Raw genomic sequence first — 21,011 nt, 5'->3', positions numbered from 1 at the left:
ATGCCATTTGCAGCCTCATGGCTACAACTAGAGATTATCATACTAAGTGATGTAAGTCAGAAAGAGAAAGACAAATACCATATGATATCACTTATATGTGGAATCTAAAATATGGCACAAATGAACTTATCTACAAAATAGAAACAGACTCACAGACACAGAGAACGGACTTGTGGTTGCCAAGGGGGAGGGGAGGAGAGAGAGGGATGGACTGGTAGTTTGGGGTTGGTAGATGCAAAGTACTGATATTACATTTAGAATGGATAAACAACAAGGTCCTAATGTATAGCCCACGGAACTATACTCAATATCCTGTGATCAACCATACTGGAAAAGAATATAAAAAAAGAATGCATATATGTGTATAACTGAGTCACTTTGCTGTACAGCACAGACAGGCACAACATTGTAAATCAACTATACTTCAATTTAAAAAAAATGAATGAGGTGGGAAAGCAATGCATTAAATACAGCAAGTGAGAAGGCCCTGAGGCTGGAGGAAGCTCAGGGTACTTGAAGACTGGCAAGAGATGCAGTGTGGCTGGGTGTTAAGAAATGGCAAGTGGCCACCAGAAAATAGCAATGTATTTTTTTTCTTAACATCTTTATTGGAGTATAATTGCTTTACAATATTGTGTTAGTTTCTGCTGTACAACAAAGTAAATCAGCTATATGTACCCATATGTCCCCATATCTCCTCCCTCTTGCATCTTCCTCCCACCCTCCTTATCCCATCCCTCTAGGTGGTCACAAAGCATCGAGTTGATCTCCCTGTGCTATGTGGCTGCTTCCCACTAGCTATCGATTTTACATTTGGTAGTGTGTATATGTCCGTGCCACTCTCTCACTTTGTCCCAGCTTCCCCTTCCCCCACCATGTCCTCAAGTCCATTCTCTACGTCTGCGTCTTTATTCCTGCCCTGCCACTAGGTTCATCAATACCGTTTTTTTAGATTCCATATATATATGTGTTAGCATATGGTATTTGTTTTTCTCTTAGAGATGTGTTCTATAATTTTCCAACAAGTAAAGGAAAATGAAGGCAACAGGGAAAACATTAAAAAATAAAATTCAAGAAAATAGAAAAAAGCAGAGGAAAAACACACAGCAAACAAAACAACAAAAAAAGTGGGAGTAATAATTATATCAGTTATCACAATAAATGTAAATATATCCATCAATCAGAAGATTATCAGTTTGGATTAAAAAGAAAAAAACAACCTCCATGATATGCTGCCTACTTGAATCCGTACGAAAAGGTTGAAATAAAAGAATGAAGAAGTACAGTCTTGCAATTATTCCCCTTAAAGAAGCCAGTATGCAATATTAATACTGAAGAAAACTTATATTTAAGTAAGTATAATTAGGATGGATTAAAAGTGATGTTACAGTTGATTAATAGCTCCTTGGTCATTTCAAAATTATTAGTGACACAATTTGTTGATTGACCTATCACTTCCCTACTTATAGTCCTGGAAAATATTATTAATGCATCTGTTCATAAACTTTTTAAGAGCCATAAAAATGATTTTCATGTTAAAATAAATGAAATGCAAACAATTTTTAAGATGTTACAAAATAATAAAAGGAAAACATCTATAAAAGTTGGAGTGTATTCATAAACTTTTAGGTACCCAAAAATATAGCTTTCAAAATATAAGCAAAATAGAAATACAAGAAGAAACAAATCTGTAAACAATGCGAGAGATTTTAAAATATGTCTCTTAGCATCGATATCGACCAAATAGACAAAAAATTATGAAGGCTATACAGTATATTATAATAGTAATTATTGTTCATTAATTCTAACACCTTTCTTCTAACAATTTAGAAACATTATTTTGTTTATTCTTACTTTAGAGGGGGAAGGAAAGATTTCACACCCTTATTTTCCAAATGGGGAACAGAAGCTAGAAGGTGCTAAGAAACTTGGTGAAGATCACTTAGGTAAGGGGAAGAGTGGTGACATAAATTAATTCAGCTCCCTGAATTCTGGCTCTATATGACAATGTGCAAGTCATATACTTTCTCTGAGATTGTTTTCTTAAATATCACTTACAAGGTTTAGGTTTAATAATCTTTGAAGCCTTATTTCTATGGGTCTTGTCTCCTCCACCCCCACTCCCTCCAATCGCTGAACAAGAACTTCAGACTTAGTTCTCAATTTTTTTTCTTCTTCAGATGCGCTTTTCCAAGAAAAGTATTTTCATACTAATTGGCCTTTCCAATGAGTAATTATATGTGGGCTTCCCTGGTGGCGCAGTGGTTAAGAATCCGCCTGCCAATGCAGGGGACATGGGTTCGAGCCCTGGTCCTGCAAGATCCCACATGCCGTGGAGCAACTAAGCCCATGCGCCACAACTACTGAGCCTGTGCTCTAGAGCCCGCGAGCCACAACTCCTGAGCCCGTGTGCCACAACTACTGAAGCCTGCACGCCTAGAGCCCACGCTCCACAACAAGAGAAGCCACCACAATGAGAAGCCCGCTCAAGGAAGAGTAGCCCCCGCTTGCCGCAGCTAGAGAAAGCCCGCACACAGCAACGAAGACCAAACACAGCCAAAAAGAAATAAATAAGATAAATTTATTTAAAAAAAGAAAAAGTAATTATATGTAATACCGGGTTCTTGAAATACCAGGTTCTGGAACAGAAGGTAGGAACCTATAAGGTAGGAACCGTTACTATCTTCATTTTATAGATGAAGAAAAATGACTTCACCAAGTTAAATAACCTGTTCCAATCATAAATATAGCCAGAGAGTAGCAGAGCTGGATCAGGTTCCGTATGTATCTGATACACACAGTCATGGCTTTTAATCACTATGCTTGGGAAAGACCACCCACTGACCATATTTCAGCAGAGCTATTTCTCATGTCATATTCACCATCCAGATGAATTCTTGATTTCCACACAGCAATGGGGTCCAGGAGAGGATGGGAGCTTCAAAACCATGCACAAGTCCAACCTTAAATTTACTTTTATAGTTTGACTTGACCTTCTCCCTCAAACAATATGAACACAGTTGCCAAGTGGCTGACAAAATCAGTTGGTTGGCATTTCAACTCATTTCTCTGCCTGTGTCTCTGTCCAAGGTTATGACGCTTGCAATGATTTGCAAAATGATGGAAGAGGAGGGAGAGAACAAAAAGGGGGCTTAAGTGTTCAAAAGCTTGACCATCAAAACTCGGGAAATCATAACCTACCTCCTCCTCTCCACAGAACACTCAATGCCAGTGAACATGAGGACATCACCTCGTATTCCTAATACCCTTTGGCAAGAATCAGAAAGGAGGTTTCCTAGGACCCCAGGATTGCAGGGCAAGAATGAAAAGGCATCACTGAGCTAGGCTAGTTAATGTTGACAGTCCCTCCTAGGTTGCTGCTAGACTTTTTGGTACCTTAATGGAAATTAGAAAAAGACACCCCCCTCCACCCCAACTACAAATTACGAAAAGCAAGCTCTCAGTCTCAGAAGAGAGAGTCCTGTACCACACCCAAGTAAATTGTAAGGTGTCCTAGGTTAAATAAAATGTCCTACTCTGGTTGGTAGTCACCAAAGCCCAGGTGAATATCAACCTTTAATCAACCCCTTGGCCAGGCACCTTTGTGCAGTATACAAACTGTACAACCGTACATGGCAGCCCTGATCCCCTACCAAGCTGAGAGGTTATGAATTTATCCTTTTGGTTCAGGAAGTATAGGTTCAGAATTACCTGAATAATTATCTTCCTTTAGCAAGATATGATCACTGAGTTTGTACCAGTCTTTCTAATTGCCACAGCAATAACTACCACCACTACTTACCGAGTGCCAACTACATGTTAGGCACCGTCCTAGAGCATTTACAGAGATGATGAAATGAGCCAGTCTGTGGAACTGATTTTTATTTTTTTTTAATTAATTTATTTATTTATTTTTGCCTGTGTTGGGTCTTCGTTTCTGCGTGAGGGCTTTCTCTAGTTGTGGCGAGCGGGGGCCACTCTTCATCGCGGTGTGCGGGCCTCTCACTATCGCGGCCTCTCTTGTTGCAGAGCAAGGCTCCAGACGCACAGGCTCAGTAGTTGTGGCTCACGGGCCCAGCCGCTCCGCGGCATGTGGGATCTTCCTGGACCGGGGCACGAACCCTTGTCCCCTGCATTGGCAGGCGGACTCTCAACCACTGCGCCACCAGGGAAGCCCATGTGGAACTGATTTTTTAGTGCCATCCATCTGGATGTTGATGAATTTCTGTCCCAAATCTCCGTTTTTACTGCGCATAATTAGCATTGAGCAATTCTTTCCGACAGTACTTGGTCAGAGGGCTCAGTTACTTCCTAAGGCAACCATGAAACCTTAGGAAGCCTCCAGCACTGGCATGCAAAGATGCTTGCCTTCCTGTTTGCTAAAGAGCAACTTCATTCATTCGCTTTACTGAGGTATTTGAAATATAATAAGCTTCACATATTTGAAATATACAACTTGGTAAGTTTTGACATATACATATACCCACAAAACCATCAGCATAATCAAGATACTGAAATACCTATTACCTTGAAAAGTTTCCTCTGCCCTCTGTCACTCCTCCCTCCTACTCTCTCCCCATGCACCTCCCTATCCCCAAGTAACCACTCATCTGCTTTCTGTCACTACGGATTAGTTCAAATTTTCTAGAGTTGTGTATAAATAGAATCAAACAGTATGTACTTTTATGGTCTGGCTTCTTTCACTCAGAATAATGATTTTGAGATTCATGAATGTTGTTGTATATATCAAGAGTTCATTCCTTTTTACTATAGAGTAGCATTCTACTCTATGATACAACACAATCTGCTTATCCATTCATCTGTTGATGGACATTTGGGTTGTTTCAATTTGGGGCTATTAAAAAGAAAGCTAAAAGCTGACATTTTTAAAGCTCCATGCTTAAGGCATGGTCTCATTTAATTCTCACAACCATGCTACAGCTGCATAATGACATTCTTATTTTTCCAATGATGACATGAAAGCTCATGGAAGTGGATGAACTTGGCCAATGTTTGTGAGCAACACAGCTAGGATGCGAACACAGAGTTAGTCAGCATCAAAGCTTATACTCTTGAACACTACGAGCTCCGGGGGATAGGTACTTACAAGGCAGAAGCCATGGGACACCAGCACAAAGCCTCAAGTCTTTGTGGGTCTTCCTCAAAGAGGGATGTCTACACCTGCCTGTGAATAACCGCATGCTACACAAAGCACAACGTCAAGACAGGGCCTGGGAAGCTCCAGTTCTACACTGGACCTGGAAAACAGCCACAGTGAAATCACACCTAGACTAAGGGCTTGCACGTAATGGGCACTTAATAAATAACTGCTGAATGAATCCATGGCTGAATGCCCTAGTGAATGAATGAACGGATGGACAAATAGATGGACAGTTGGAGGAAGGTAGTCACTACTTGCCTTGATGGTAGATTCATCCAACCATCCCATGAAACTGCTCAAAATGTCTCCTGAGTCAGAAGGCAGAGGGGATCATCTTGATAGTAAATCAACTGTTGCAGCAGCCCACAGTGTAGGCTGCTCAGTCGGCAGAAAGGGTGTGCAGCTGTGAACGCCTACAGGATGTCGAAGTCCTGAGGCTCACTCCTCATCTCCAGGATCCCGGAACACATTTACTACAAAGGTTGGAGCCATCTCCCTCGAAAGGTGGGAACTCCAATGGCAGGTCTCCCCTCCCACGTCTGCAAATGGGCCTTGGCTTCTCCAGGCCTTGCACTCTGCAAACGAGCCTTGACAGGGCCCTGCTGGTGGCATCTGGCCACCCTGCTGCTGACTTCATCTGACAGAGGCCCTCCAGCCTACACCCCAGTTCTTGTCCCATCTCTGACAGCTCCCTTGAAAACGAGCTCATTAACAGGCAATTTTATTGAAGGCTGCACAGACAGGCACATCTCCCACTGCCATCCGATGATGTCAGTGCATTTCTGGAGCCAAGATCAACAGAGCATCGTTCATGTGACTGGTTTCCTGTGAACTGGAGGAGACCGCACGCATTCAGGCTTCCTCCTCACCTCCCCTCCCCACTCACTCCTCACACAGCACTGAGAACACGGGGGTGAGTGACAGTGAAAGCTAACACAAGAGACGCAGCTTAGAAGAAATTTAATCCAATCCAGTTGGAGAGTCATGTGTCTCACCGCAGCCATGAAATTCCATTTTGAGCTCAGCATGTGCTGATGGAATAATGAAATGAAGATGACACAGCAAATGGCTGGCGAGTCTAATGATGGTTTTTGTGGCGCTTTTAGAGGGGTTATTAGATTCCCTCCCTATGAACCAGAATGACCCAGCAGGCCTAGAGAGATGAACTACTTCGTCATTCTTCTCTCCCTGCACCCACACCTGCCAGCCTCTGTCCCTCTTGGTACAAATAGCTTCTTACATTAAAAGAACAAACTGTCAATAGCCTCAAAGTGAATGGTGAAGCTGAGTGCCTGGCACTGCGGCCCCAGCCCAGTGGTGAGTCACAGATGTAGAATTCATGATTCTGCAACAGCAGAGACCAGAGCATCTTCTGGGCTAACAGGCCAAGGAGAGAGCTGAAGAAGCAGGACCAGTCAAAGAATTTTAAAAGTATCTTGAATTCTCCTTTAACAAACAGCCTTGTGTTCAGGCCATATTCAGGGTATGTCAGTCAGGGGCAACAAGCTGGGGATGAAAGACGTCTTGCTCATGGGGAAGATGCTGGGGCTCATGCTCTATTACTACCCATGGGCAAATCTGCATCAGTGTCTCGAAGACCCAGCCAGTGAGGCTGGTAATGACTGCAGCTACCATTTTATGAGGACCTACGATGTGTCAGCCTAGATCTCCTAGGCTCTTTAGAGAGTAATTCATTTAGCCTTCACAGCTACGTTAGACTTTGGCATAAAAGTCTCTTCATTTTACAGACAAGACAACTGAAGCTTAGGGCATCCAAGGTTATAGAGTTAATATGTGGTAGAGCCAAGATTCGGCTCCGTGTATTTCCAACACTGTTGGTTTTCCGTAACCCACCAGCAGCGGTTCTCAAGCTTTGGCCTCTATCAGAAACACCCGAAGGCCCTGTTGAAGAGAATGCTGGGCCCACCTCCAGAGCTCTGGTTCAGTAGGTCTGGGACAGAGCCTGAAAATCTGTATTTTTTTAGTGATTTCCCAGATGATACTCATGTTGCAGGCATGGGAACCAGATTTTGAAAACCACCAGAATAGGCTGAATCTGAGTAATCTAACCATCATTCCAAGTAACAACTCAGCTCAGATGTCACTTCCTCAGACAGGCTTTCTTTGCCCCCCCCACCACCAATCTAAAGTAGATTCTCCAAATCAGGGACCAGCAAACTACAGCCTATGGGTCAAATCAGGCCCGCTGCCTGTTTTTGTAAGTAAAGTTTTATTGTCACATGGCCATGCCCATTCATTATGTGTTGTGTATGACTGCTTCTCCACGACAATGTCAGAGTTGGGTATCTGCGAGAGAGACTGTATGTCCCACAAAGCCTAAAATATTTACTATCTGGCTCTTTACAGTAAAATTTTGCCAACCCTGGCTCTAAATCACATCACCCTTTCTTTACTGCTTTCCCAGCACACATCATTCTCTGAAAGTATATTGTTCATTCAGTGGTGCATCTGTCTGTATTCTCCACTAGAGTGTCAGCTCCCTAAGGGCAAGGATACTTGTTTGTTTGTTCATGGCTGTTCCTGCAGTATCTGGAATATGGTTATCACTTGATAAATACCTGCTCAATGAATATCACTGCTGAGTGCCCAGGTATGTGACACAGTACTAGGAACATGACGGCCACTGGAGGAAGAAGACGAAATGTGGTTGTCACCAAGCAGGCTCCCAGCCAGGATGAGAGATTGAGAAGAGCCAGAGATAAAGAGACTGCTGATGGAGAAACAAGCCTTTGAAGGTAGGACCATGCTACTTCCTGCAGCGATGGGGAAACTGGAGGTGGGGAAAGAGGAATTCCTTGGTCACCAGGGTCAACTGGAGATGAGAAGCCATCTCCCTCCCCCGAGAATGAAAGAGCCTAGTGTGATGCAAGCCACTCCCTCCTCCAACACGTGCCAAGCTGGCTCCCTCGGATCTGATATCCTGGGTGGATCACGGTGGAAGGCGGGGGCGGGGGGCGGGGTGGGTGTGGAGGAAGAGAAGCCCAAATAAGGCTGCTGTGAATCCTGGCTCTGCCCATTACTAGCTGTGACATCCTGGTCAAGCCTGATTTTCTCTGAGCTGCAGGGTATTCAGTGGGAAAGTGGAGGATTTTATACAAGGATTAAATGGGACTGTTTATTCATATAACATCTGTTTATTGAATAATGTATCAGACATTATTTTAGGCACTGAGTATGCAGCGGTGAGCAAGACACTGTCTGTCTCCCTCCAACAGGCTCACATTTTAGAAGGTGGGGCATATGACAAAAGGGGTAGACATAAACGTATGTAAAGTGTGCATTATGCACTTGGCATGGGGAAGGTTCCTTGTTCCCTCTCTAGTCACCTCTGAATGGGGGATCTCTGTTGCCTTATCTCTGCCCGCAGGCAGAAACATCAAAGTGATGGGTGATGGGGGCTCCTTCGATTTCCCAGGGGGAGGGACAGCAGTGGGACTACCCAGCCCTCATGTCGGTGGCTACCTTGGCCAGAGCTCGACACTGCATGGGCCCTATTCATTTCTCCCCAGACCATCCAACAACACTCTCCCCAAATTTTGTGTGCAGATACAAAGTTGGTACGGATTTCATCTTACTTCTGAGCTTCACGTAAATCCTGAACTTCTGCCACAAGCCAGATCTTTGCATGGTGGGCTTCCTCATGTCATTCAGTAGCAGCTCAAAGACCACCGCCCCGGAGAGTCTGCTCCTGACCAATCAATCTAAATTAGCTAATCCCCGCCGTCCCCAACACTCTGCCCCACAGCCATGATCCCAGCAGCTACTGTTATTTCCTTCATAGTATAAATTAAACGAGACAAAGCACTAGCTAGGATAACTCCCAAAGCACCTAGGATAGAGCCTGGCACATGGAAGAGTTCATTAAATGTTTATAGCACTACTATTAGCATCATTTTAAAAATCACAATGTTGAATTATCTTAGTCACTTGTTTTCTAATGTATAAGTCCTCCAACACCTCCACTTAGAACTACAGTGCAGCAGAAACCTCAGTGATCTTGGCTACTCTTTTTTTTTTTTTTTTTGCGGTATGCAGGCCTCTCACTGTTGTGGCCTCTCTCGTTGCGGAGCACAGGCTCCGGATGCGCAGGCTCAGTGGCCACGGCTCATGGGCCTAGCCGCTCCGCGGCATGTGGGATCTTCCCAGACCGGGGCACGAACCCGTGTCCCCTGCATCGGCAGGCGGACTCTCAACCACTGTGCCACCAGGGAAGCCCTTGGCTACTCTTTTACCCCCAGTGCCTAGAACGGTGCCTGACACAGAGTAGGTACACAGGAGTTCAGGGGAGGAAGGAACGGAAAGAGCCCGATCGCTACTCCTTTGTCACAACGTTCTCCAGTGTATGCTCTGACTCATTCTTCTACTCTGACTAGGGGCGTGCAATGCAGTGGAGAGCTGCCATGAAGCCCACCCACTGGAGATGGCTGCTAAAGAGACTGTGAGAGGCAGGGCAAGGAGCCACGCTTCTGGCTGACCTGCAGATCCTCAATATAGGCCATTCTCCTTTGTGGGGAGGTTCTCTTTGCACCCTGAGCGGCCTACAGAAAATGCCCCGGGGGCTCACTCACTCCTCCCAGGCCCAGGGACTGTGATGCTGCAGGTGACCCCAGGCACCGAGGAAGCGGGTGGCAGACCTCATTTCTACAGCAGACAGCCCCCGAAGCCCGCTTGGGACCCTGGATATTTCAGAGTCAGGTGGCTCCATCTGGTCCCCTGTCCAAGCTGCTCTGGCTCAGTGGAGCCAGAACTTCATTAGAAAGAAGCTGCGCCTTTATGACAATCCCACAGCAGAGAACCTGGAGAACAGAAAGGCTCCTGGAGCAGCACAATCAAAATGATATGATTAAAAGCCTTTGAGCAGGCTGAGAAGGAATCCTGGATTCTGGTTAACCCTATGTTTAATGTCCCTCTTCCACCCGACATAACCTTCTTCTGTCCTGGACAGTCTTATGTTCCTTCCCCGCTTCTTCCTGCCTGCTCAGGGCAGTAGTAATCAGCAACGCTGACTATAGCTTCACAAGAAGAGTGATAAGGAAACAATCATTTTATTGAGCATCTACTATGTGTACACACTGCCCTGGGAACTTTCTACACATTCCCTCACTCGGGGCCAGATCAGCCCTTGGCTCTCGAGGTCTAAGAGTATCAGCTCCTGGCTCAGGGTATCTAAGATTGAATCCCTCTCTGCTACTCCTTAGCTGTGTGACCTCAGGCAAGTTATTCCACTTCTCTGAGCCTTGCTTTACTCACTTCTAAAACAGAGACAGGAATGATAATTACCGAATAAGGTTGTTATAAGAATTAAATACAGTAATGCACACAAAGTTGAAAATGGTGGTGGGCACATAACAAGTGTTCAATGAAAGTTTAAGAATTTTCTCCACATTATCATCATCCTCAGGGGGAAACTGAGGCTCCTGGAAGCTGAACAACTTTCCTGAGGTCGGAAAGGGATGGAGCAGTAGTCAGATTTACTGGCTCTGGAAGTGAGGCTCTTTCCCACTGGGCTATGCTGCTTCCCCTTCACCTTGTGCCTCCCAATGGGTTCTCCAAATTTTACAGGGACACAAATGGTCCTCTGGTTTGGAAACACAGAGGGCTTCTGCCAGACCCATGGTTCCTCACACTATGTTCCAGACCCTAAGCCTTGGAGCTGGCAGTGCTGCCACAGCTTTGTGCTGCTGCATAGTCCTTCCCAAGATGCCACCCATCTCCTGCCCCTTTGCAACCTAAGACATCTCTGAAGCAGCTGGGATTATTAGGGGAATGTGCTTAGAATACATACTTTTAAGGGAAATAGAGGGAGCAGGAATAATGGATACAGACTAGTTCTTCATGTAGAAAAACATTTAAAAGACTTTTATCTTTTCACTGTGTGATGCAATCCTGAACATCTCTGCTTCTGCAGAGGATTCTGGTGACCTGCCTGCCTCTTAACAAATAGTGGTGGGGTGCCTGCCACATGTCAGGTGCTGTGCTAGGTGCTGGAAAATGCCTGAAGAGCAAAGCAGACAAGATCTCTGCCCTCCTGGATCTTAAAGCAAAGTGGGGGAGCCAAATATTAAAGAAAAAATTACGCTGCTAAGTAATTACAAGTTTGAGAGGCACTAAAAAGGAAAACTGTGGGGACTGTCACAAAGCGTGGGACTGGAGACTTAGTTTTGTTTTGGGAGAGCGGGGTGGTAAGAGAGACTCCTTGAGGAGACACAGTTAATCTGACATCTGATGGATGAGTAATAGTCATTAAGTTAAAATGAAAAGCCAAATAAAGAATTTTAGGTACCCTCGGCAGAGAGATTTTAGAGTTTCACAGGGATCAAAATCAGCTAACTCACCCCCATCTTTAGGTAGTACTGGAGGGTCTATTTTGCCACATATGGAAGAATGCTTTGAAAGCCAAAAATTGGGCAATTACTTCTAGTATCCACTCTTCATCCTTCCTGCAATAGTTTGAAGTGAACGTTGAGAGTTCCAGACAAATAACCCAATGGCTATTCTTTTTTTTTTTTTTTTTTTTTTTTGGCGGTACGCGGGCCTCTCACTGTTGTGGCCTCTCCCGTTGCGGAGCACAGGCTCCAGATGCGCAGGCTTAGCGGCCATGGCTCATGGGCCCAGGCGCTCCGCGGCATGTGGGATCCTCCCAGACTGGGGCACGAACCCGTGTCCCCTGCATCGGCAGGCGGACTCTCAACCACTGCGCCACCAGGGAAGCCCCCCAATGGCTATTCTTTACGTGCAAAAATATGGTTAAGGTCAAGGTAAAATGACTAACATTTGCTGACATCCACATTTGAGAACTCTCCATGGATACCTGGAGTATCCGAAACATCAATGAAAAGGACACTCAACTCAGGAGAAGCAATCTGATGGTCTCTTCAGATTTTCAAGGATCAGGAGTAGAAGCACTAATAAAAAAAAAAAACATATTCTCATGTACCCAATGAAGTCTATCCACCCAGAGGACGCACCGGTTACAACATTTCTAGAGGGCAGTTTGGCACAATGAATCAAAAGTCTTAAAGAGGTTTACACGTGACCTATCCACCTCTAGGAATCGTGGTGAAGGGGAGGAGCAAGCAAGTGTACAGAAAGGGTGGCTGCTCGTGTTTACTTAATATAGAGCAAAGCTACCAAGGATGCACACGTTCAAAAATAAATTTTCAGTTCAGGGTTGTTCGATGGTGGTACTCTTGGCCTTTGGGAGGGGTCAATTCTCCTTTGAGCACGATTGTCTAATACTTTTCAGGCTGTTTAGCATCCAAGCCCCCACCCACTAAAATACTACGGAAGTTCCCTAGTCATTTTGACAATAACTACCTGCTTCTGAGATTTTTTTTTTTTTTGATGTGGACCGTCTTTAAAGTCTTTATTTAATCTGTTACAATATTGCTTCTGTTTTCTGTTTTGGTTTTTTGGTCTCAAGGCATGTGGGATCTTAGCTCCCTGACCAGCAATCGAACCCGCATCCCCTGCACTGGAAGGCTAAGTCTTAACCTCTGGACCACATGGGAAGTTCCCCCACCCCTCAACCCCCGCTTCTAAACATACATTTCCAAGAGCGCCCTAGTGGTGGGTGGTGCCACTACAGGTTAGTAACTACCAGTGGAGAACTATACAGCCACTCCCAAAGATAATCTGGGTCTAAATATAGAAAAAATGCAGAAAAAAAGTTCACGATACATAAACTGAAAAAAATTTCAGGATAAATGGATAGCATCATCACATTTTTGTCCAAAACAAAACAGAAATGTACCCCATATATATAGATACTTGTTACACACATGCAAAAAAGGTTGGAAAACAATTTTCCTTGGTTGGGAGAATTATGAGTGATTTTTATCTGCTTTCTTTCTTCTTATCTTTCCCTTTTTCTCAATGGGCAAGTCTTCCCATTACAGAAGGAGAAAGCTATTCCTGTTTTGGAGGACAAACGGTGGCCCACCTGTCACCTGCTCCTCACACCATTTCACTTCTTGTTTTGACTTCTCAGGAGGATGGCAGGATCCACCTCGGAGAGCACTGGCCTCTGCTTGAGCAGCGTGGGATCACCTTTTTCACTCTGCCAAACACTCAGCCTCCGTTCAAGGCAGCAGCTATAACACCAGGGCTAGGACCTGGTAGGTGCTCGAATAAAGGTTTGCTGAATTGAGTCATCCTTTTCTTGTCCTGATTGGGCCAGACTTGTGCTGACATGTCCTCCAGGTTCCACCATTACTTTTACCCAGTGGTTCTCAACTGGGGTGCCCAGCTCATCCCCCAGGGGCAACAGGCAATATCTGGATACATGTTTGGTCCTCCCAGTGTTGCGGGGAGAGGGTGGTGAGTGCTACTGACATCTAGTCGGTGGGGGCCAGGGACACTGCTAATCATCCTACAATGCACAGGACCGTGCCGACACCAAGAATTATTCAGCTTAAGATATCAATAGCACTGAGATTGAGAAACCCTGTTCACCGTTTTCCTTTCTTAAAGCTTGTTAAATCATTTCCAAATTCTTCCTAAAGTATTATCTACTGTAAAGGTATCACCATAGCAACTCTAGGAGACAGGGCACATACAATGAATTGCTCAAGCCTGAAGAGAAATTGGAGCCTTATAGGTGACTTCAGATGGTCAATCAGGGAAGACTCCAGTTCTCTGCTCCGCCTCCACAGGGCTCCCTGGATAATACTAAACACCTCATTCGCAGCGAGCAGAGGCAAAGGATCTGGGCAACTTCTTTGATCAGTTTTCAGTCCAGCCATTAAAAAAATAAAAGATAGAAGCCTATCTTTTCCAGCATCGACTGTTATATTTCTCATTTTCCACACTATTTTAAGAAGGTTGCGTTTTGCAGCCAATGGGTTTTTATAAAATTAAGTGCCCTTGTTCAAGAACACCTCCCTAAAACCGAGGTAACTTTCGTTCACGTTATATTGAACTGAAGGCATTTCTCAGAAGAAATAGAATAATAAAGAGTGTCACCTGAAGGCATATTACCAACCCCACGACCAGGGAATAAAATGAAAGGTTTCTAACAAGAAAGAAAACACATTACTTGGAACCCTAACTGGTCTTGACTATTTCTCCTCCAGCACAAAGCATTTTAATGTTCACTGTAATTTCTCTTGAAAGAAAAATGGTTTTTCTCAAACCAGAGAGCACTAACATCATATTAAGCATCAGAATTTTTATTAGTAAAAGGCATTTAGGGTCTCAAATTTTTCTAAAAGCTACTAGGCAGCTTTTAAAAAACCTTTAAACCTATAATCAGTTCCATTAATAATAGACTTTAAAAGATCTCATAATTAATTTTGAAGACCATTTTTTTCATGCAACATGATGCCCTGAAACACCTTTAATACGAATCCATATTTTATTGGCAAATATGGAGCCCTTCAAATGGCTTAAAGAGACAGTCTCTCTCTGGAGAACAATTTCCTTTCTAATCATCTGTATCATATAGGTTTGAGTAAGTATAGGGAATAGAGAATAGAGAAAACCATTTAAAGAAAAATACAGTTATAAGAGACGGGAATATCCTGCCACCTGACATAATTCAAACCACTTGTTTAATAGCATTAATCATTTTTTTTTAATTTATTATTTATTTATTAAAAAAATTTTTTTTGGCCGTGTTGGGTCTTCACTGCTGTGCGCGGTCTTTCTCTAGTTGCAGCAAGCGGGGCCTACTCTTCATCACACTGCGTGGGCTTCTCTTGTTGCGGAGCACAGGCTCTAGAGCGCAGGCTCAGTAGTTGTGGCACATGGGCTTAGTTGCTCCCTGGCATGTGGGATCTTCCTGGACCAGGGATCGAACCCGGGATCGAACCCGTGTCCCCTGCAGTAGCAGGCGGATTCTTAACCACTGCGCCCACGGGGAAGTCCTAGCATTAAACATTTTCTTTCAAAACAAATCAAAGAAAGTCATTTTATGTTTTCCAAAGACGTTCACTTTGGATGAGGCAAGTGGCCTTCGAAAATACATAAGCACTTACTTTTGGAATTGGTGAATGTAACCAAGACCTTTAGCTTCTGCAACTGTCTGTTCTCTTGGGGCAGTAGAAAATGTTCTCTGAATATGAGCATCATAGAATGGTATTTAATGGCCTTAGAAAAGAATCTACCTAAGCAGGGAACTGAAAATAGCTTTAACGTTGGAATTTCAGGGCCCAACTCAGCAGGAAGCAATGTGAAAAAAAGAAGGGTGCGTCTCTTAGAAGCTGCTGGAAATGAGGTTAGCAAGAAAACGAAACAAGCTCACAGCTGTATCAAGGTGTGAAAACTCACTGCTCAAGTACTGCCAGTAGACTCGTGATGTCAAACACAGATATTCAGTCACCCACCACCTCATCTGAGTTTCCAGAAAAACTCAATCAAATACGCTCATTCTTCTTCAACTTATTCTTTAATAATACAGTCTTTACTGGAACAGAAGAAAATCAAGATATAACCTTAACCTACAAACTAAGAGAGAACACACTTCTTTCTTTCTGCTGATAACCCAACACGGAAGTCCCTTCAATTCTCATGGAGATTATTTTCTGTGAATGTTTCTATTCTAAGACATTTTCTTCCTAGTAAGAATCAGAGTAGAGATCACAAACCAGAAGTGCCTGTAGGGCGTAGGAAGATTAACACAAAAGGATGTAATGGGCTTAGTGGAGACTAGGGTGACTTGGAGAGTCATTCTTTCTAAACACTTCCTGCAAAGAAGTACTAGTGCTCAACTCAATGGCCTGCACACAAATCCCTGAAGAGTAAGATTTTAAACTTTAAAATTAAAATTTCCTAATTTTTAAGTGTTAGTAATTTTTAAGTATTAGTGACTAATTCAAAATTTAAACAATCCTTTGCTGGCTAAACGAATCCTGCCTGTGTGCTTGATTTCATCTGTTAATTTACAACCTCAGAAAGAAAGAAGAAGAGTAAGAAATGGCTAACGAAAGACGAGATGGGGTGCATTCAGGGTGGTATGGCCATAGACAAGAAATAGCTAACCAAATAGATGTTATCAGGGTCCCATCCTTAAGTTCTTGGTGAATTCTTAGGTCTTCCCTAACCATAAAGAACCTTTTCTAAAAGCATCACCACATCTGAAGTTCCTGACTTCACATTTTAGGGTTTTTAAGCTTCAAAACATGGTCAGACATAGAGAAGATCTCCAGAGAAAGAAACTTCTTGTGTCAGAGGAAGGGTATAGTGGTCGCACACTTAAGATTCTGATAAACCTGTGTCTCAAAGACGCACAGGGAAGATCATGACAATATCCATCTTACAGGAGGGGCTTCTAAACCAACATGAGGCTCGTGGAAGAGAAAATTCCAAGTACCAAGAAATGCAAAGCAGAAGCTGTATATCACTGAGAGAAATGCAGTGAAACGAAAGAAACCAAGTTCATCTAACCAAGCTAATAATATTTACAGCCTGTGGGCAGTGCCAAAATATTTCGGGAAATGTCAATGTCTTTCTTTGTAAAGCCAGGCCAAACTTTTGAACACAGCATTAGATCACTGGGAAGAATAAGGTAAATCCTTATTTCCTTACCCTCCTTTACAAAGAATCTTAACATTAAGATTGATGGCCAATGTAGAACGCCCCTCCCCTCTCCAAAAATGAAGTTTCATTATCTAATGTTTCTAGACGTTTCTAGACCATCTTTTTTTGGGAACAGTTAAAAATGGCAATACAGAATGAATTAGCCATGGCCCACCCAAGGCTCAGTTTCATTTCTCTTCCTGGTTTCCCACTGGGGCCCCAGACATCTTCATCCCATGTAGCCCCACTTCTCTGAATCAGCAAAGTCAACTCTCCCTTCTGAACTGGAATGAGGAAGGACGGGTAAGACAAAGGTAAAAGCCAACCCCACAACTGCCCTCCTATCAAGAACGGTACCTGTTCAGGCTTCAGCCCCGGCGGGACCCAGGCATACTCCTCCAAGGCGCAGCCTGAGTCGTCATCCGAGGTCGAGTTCCTCTGGAAGTCAAACATGAGTTTGCTGACAGTCTTCTCCATCGCCAGGGGCATCACCGTCACCATGTGCTCCTCCTGAGGGCACTTGCAGTGCAGGCAAATCTTCCTGCAAGCAGCAAAGGCGGGAGGTGAGAAGGAAGGCAAAAGAAACCATGGTTTTCACTTGGCCTGCCACTCACCAGACCTTGGATCCCAAACCATAAACACATTCCTTGGCAACCAGCTTCTGGCATCTGAAGCAGAGTTCCACGGCACGCCTGTCTTGGTAGAAGGCGTGGCACTGCATCCCTGGAAATGTCCTGAGCCATCAGAGGCCACCAGGCAAGCATGCTAAGGGTATTTAAACATGGACCGCAACCTTTTCTTCTACATCAGTATCCCAAGAGGAATGTCAAAATACCTCTTATTTTACTAGGTAGAACACTAGATATGGACCATGACCACAATTTCCTTGACTGGAAGAGTAATTAAATATACACAATACATATGCAGACCAGAAATATTACCAGTAGGTTTAACAAATAGTGACAACATTCCGTTTTTATAAAAGGTTTCTAGACCTTAGGGAAAGGAAGTGGTTATAAAAATAACTGCAGGTGAGATCTTCTTTAAGAAGAGCAAAAATATTTTTGCCCATTAAACAAAGCTGACCCTAAGATCTCATGGGAAAGACATTTCCACCTCCACTAAAGATACTTGTAGGTTTGAAATTCTAATGAGAAACCCCAAATTAGCCCACGTTGGTAGCTTTTCTTTTTAATATACCAGAGGATCATGCATGTGAATTATTTCAAAAGATAGCAGCCAAAGATACAATTCTCTCCCCCAAATAAAACATTTCTCTTTTAAGATTACCATCTGTTCCCTTTTCCACGGCTACAAAAATGATGCAGCAATAAAAACGCTGATGTCAGCAACACAAGAGCGTTTCTAGCTTCTACCAGTAAAATAAAAAGAAAGGAAAAAGAGAAAGAAGGAAAAAGTTTTAAGAAAATAAGCGGTTGCACCTGTATTCTGACCTTCAGAATTAGTTTCAGTAGCACCTTATAAAACTGATGAAACAGCCCAGAATTCTAATCCCCATGCGCCTGAATTTTTCTGACAACAGCTTAGTGACGACAGAATCCACACACCATAAAATTCACCACTTTAAAGTCTACAATTCATTGGTTTTTAGTATATACATCTCAGAGATGTGGAAGCATCACCACTAATGTCAGAACATTTTCTTCACCCTCAGAAGAAACTCCATGTGCGTGGGCGGTAACTTCCCACCTTCCCCTCCCCCCAGGTCCTGGCAGCCACTAATCTATGTCCTGTCTCTAAGGTTTTACCTGTACTGGAAATTTCACAGAAATGGAATCTTACTATATGCCGTCTTTTGAAACTGGCTTGTTTCACACAGCAGGATGGTTTCAAGATAAATCCATGTTGAAGCATGCGTCAATCTTGCATGTCCTTTTATTGCATTATAATATTCCATATACTAAATTTTGTTTATCCATTTATCAACTGGTAGACATTTGGATTGTTTCCACTTTTTAGTTGTTTTGAATAATGGTGCTTTATTTACGTACACGTTTCTTTGTATGGATATATGTTTTCAATTCTCTTGGGTATTTACCTAGGAGTGCAATTGCTGGGTCGTACAGTAACTTTATGTTTAACATCTTGAGGAACTATCAAAACTGTTTTCCAAAATATCTGCTCTTTTTTTTACATTCCCACCTGTTAATGAACGAGTGCTCCATTTTCTCCACATTCTTGCTGCACTTGACATTGCCTTTCTCTGATTGTTGCCTAGTGGATGTGAAGTGGTATCTTACAATGGTTTTGATTTGTACTTCCTTAATGACTAATGATGTTAAGCATTTTTTATGTGCTTATTATATATCTTCTTTGGAGAAATGGCTATTCAAATCTTTAGTTCATTTAAAACTGTCCTTTTATTGTTGAACTGAAAGCATTCCTTATATACTTTCTGGATACAAGTCCTTATCAGATATATACTTTGTAAAAATTTTCTCTCATTTGGTGGGCTGTCTTCCCTTTCTTGATGACGTCCTTTGAGACACCTAAGTTTTTGGTTTTGAGGAAGTCCATTTTTTTGTTGTTGTTCCTTATGCTTTGGGTATTATATTTAAGAAACCGTTGCTTGACCCAAGGTCATTAAGATTTACTCTTGTATTTTCATCTAAGAGTTTTATGGTTTTAGTTTTTTTCTTTGTTTGTTTGCGGTACGCGGGCCTCTCACTGTTGTGGCCTCTCCCATTGAGGAGCACAGGATCCGGATGCGCAGGCTCAGCGGCCATGGCTCACGGGCCCAGCCGCTCCCGGCATGTGGGATCTTCCCGGACCGGGGCACGAACCCATGTCCCCCGCATCAGCAGGCGGACTCTCAACCACTGCGCAACCAGGGAAGCCCGGTTTTAGCTCTTATACTTGAGTCTATGACCCATTCTGAGTTGCGTTTTGTATATGGCAGGAAGTAGGAGTCCAACTTCATCTTCATGTGCCTATCTAACTGTCCCAGCACCATTCAATTGCATTGACCTTTGTCAAAAATCAATTGATCATAAATGTAAGGGTTTATTCTGGGCTCTCAACTCTATTCCATTGATCTATATGTGGATCCTTATGCTAGTACCATACTGTCTTGATACTGTAGCTTTGTAGTAAGTTTTGAGATTGTGAAGTGTGAGTCCTCCAACTCTGTTTTTTTTTTTTAATTCAAACAGAAAGTCACAAAAATTATAATCATCCTCATCAGTTCACTCAGTCTCTGTTCTTCTTTTAAAAAATTATTTTGGCTCTTCTGGGCCCCTGACATCTGAATTATCAATATAAATTTTAGGGTGCCAATTTCTGCAAAAAATCAAGCTGGGATTTTGATAGGGACCGCACTGAATCTTTAATTTGGAGAGTATTGCTATCGTAACAATATTAAGTCTTCCAATCCATGAACAAAGAACGTCTTCCCATTTATTTCAGTTTACTCGAATTTCTTTCAATGATATTTTGTGGTTTTCAGGTACAAGTTTTGCACTTCTTTTGTTAAGTTCATTCCCAAGTATTTTATTCTTTTTGACGTTATTGTAAATGGAACTGTTGGCATGATTACATTTTCAGATTGTAGTGTATAGCAACACAAATGATTTTTGTACCTTGATCTTGTATCTTACAATTTTGCTGAACTGGTTTATTAGTTCAAATAGTGTGTGTGTGTGTGTGTGTGTGTGTATTCCTTAGGATTTCCTATATACAAGATCACATCATCTGTGAATAGAGACAGCTGCATTCCTTCCTTTCCAATCTAATGCTGATTTTTTCTTTATCTTGCCTTATTGCCCTGGCTAGGTCCTCCAGTGAACAGAAGTGGCAAGTGTGGAGCTCTTTGTCTTGTTCCTGACCTTCACCATCAAGTATTACATAACTGTGGGGTTTTTGGTAACCTTCCTTTTTTAAGTTGAAGAAGTTTCCTTCTATGCTAGTCATTGAGTGTTTTTATCAACAAAGGGTGTTGGATTTTGTCAGATGCTTTTTTGCATCTATTGAGATGATCAGTCGGTTTTTGTCCCTATTCTTTTAATGTCTTGGCCTGAATTTTGACACCAAAATGCATTTAAAGAAACAAAATCAGTTTTGTCCAGCCAAGTGAGGCTTGTCAGATTCTCCCACTTCCTGCCTTTCATCCGACTGAAGATATACCCAGACAGAATGCACATTTGGATCTGGTTTGCATCTCCAACCTCAGAGAAGTTTCATCCAAACCCTGGCTATTGCTTTTAAAAATAGTCTGAGCTCATTTTAACAGTAACTCTTTAATTAATCAGCTACTGTAAAGAAGTCAGGGGTCTTGGGAAGCAGTCAGGGTTTT

At 43.0% G+C, this 21,011-nt stretch overlaps 1 protein-coding gene across 5 annotated transcripts in view; it reads right to left on the bottom strand.

Moving 5' to 3' along the window:
* Positions 1-21,011, bottom strand: part of PRICKLE2 (prickle planar cell polarity protein 2) — a 347,221-nt gene that overhangs the window by 84,685 nt on the left and 241,525 nt on the right. For all 5 annotated transcript variants that reach the window (XR_014016859.1, XM_081246314.1, XM_081246317.1 and 2 more), the window contains one exon: positions 17,057-17,240. Coding sequence is in view for 4 of the 5 variants with exons in the window: in XM_081246314.1 (XP_081102440.1) it covers positions 17,057-17,240 (184 nt within the window). In the remaining variant the exon portion in view is untranslated. The remainder of the gene's footprint in view (positions 1-17,056; positions 17,241-21,011) is intronic.

Source organism: Mesoplodon bidens (genome assembly GCF_964165515.1).
Source record: "Mesoplodon bidens genome assembly, chromosome: 10".
Taxonomy (NCBI): domain Eukaryota; kingdom Metazoa; phylum Chordata; class Mammalia; order Artiodactyla; family Ziphiidae; genus Mesoplodon; species Mesoplodon bidens.
Note: the sequence above shows the minus strand (reverse complement) of the source record. Positions and strands in the feature narration are given on the sequence as shown.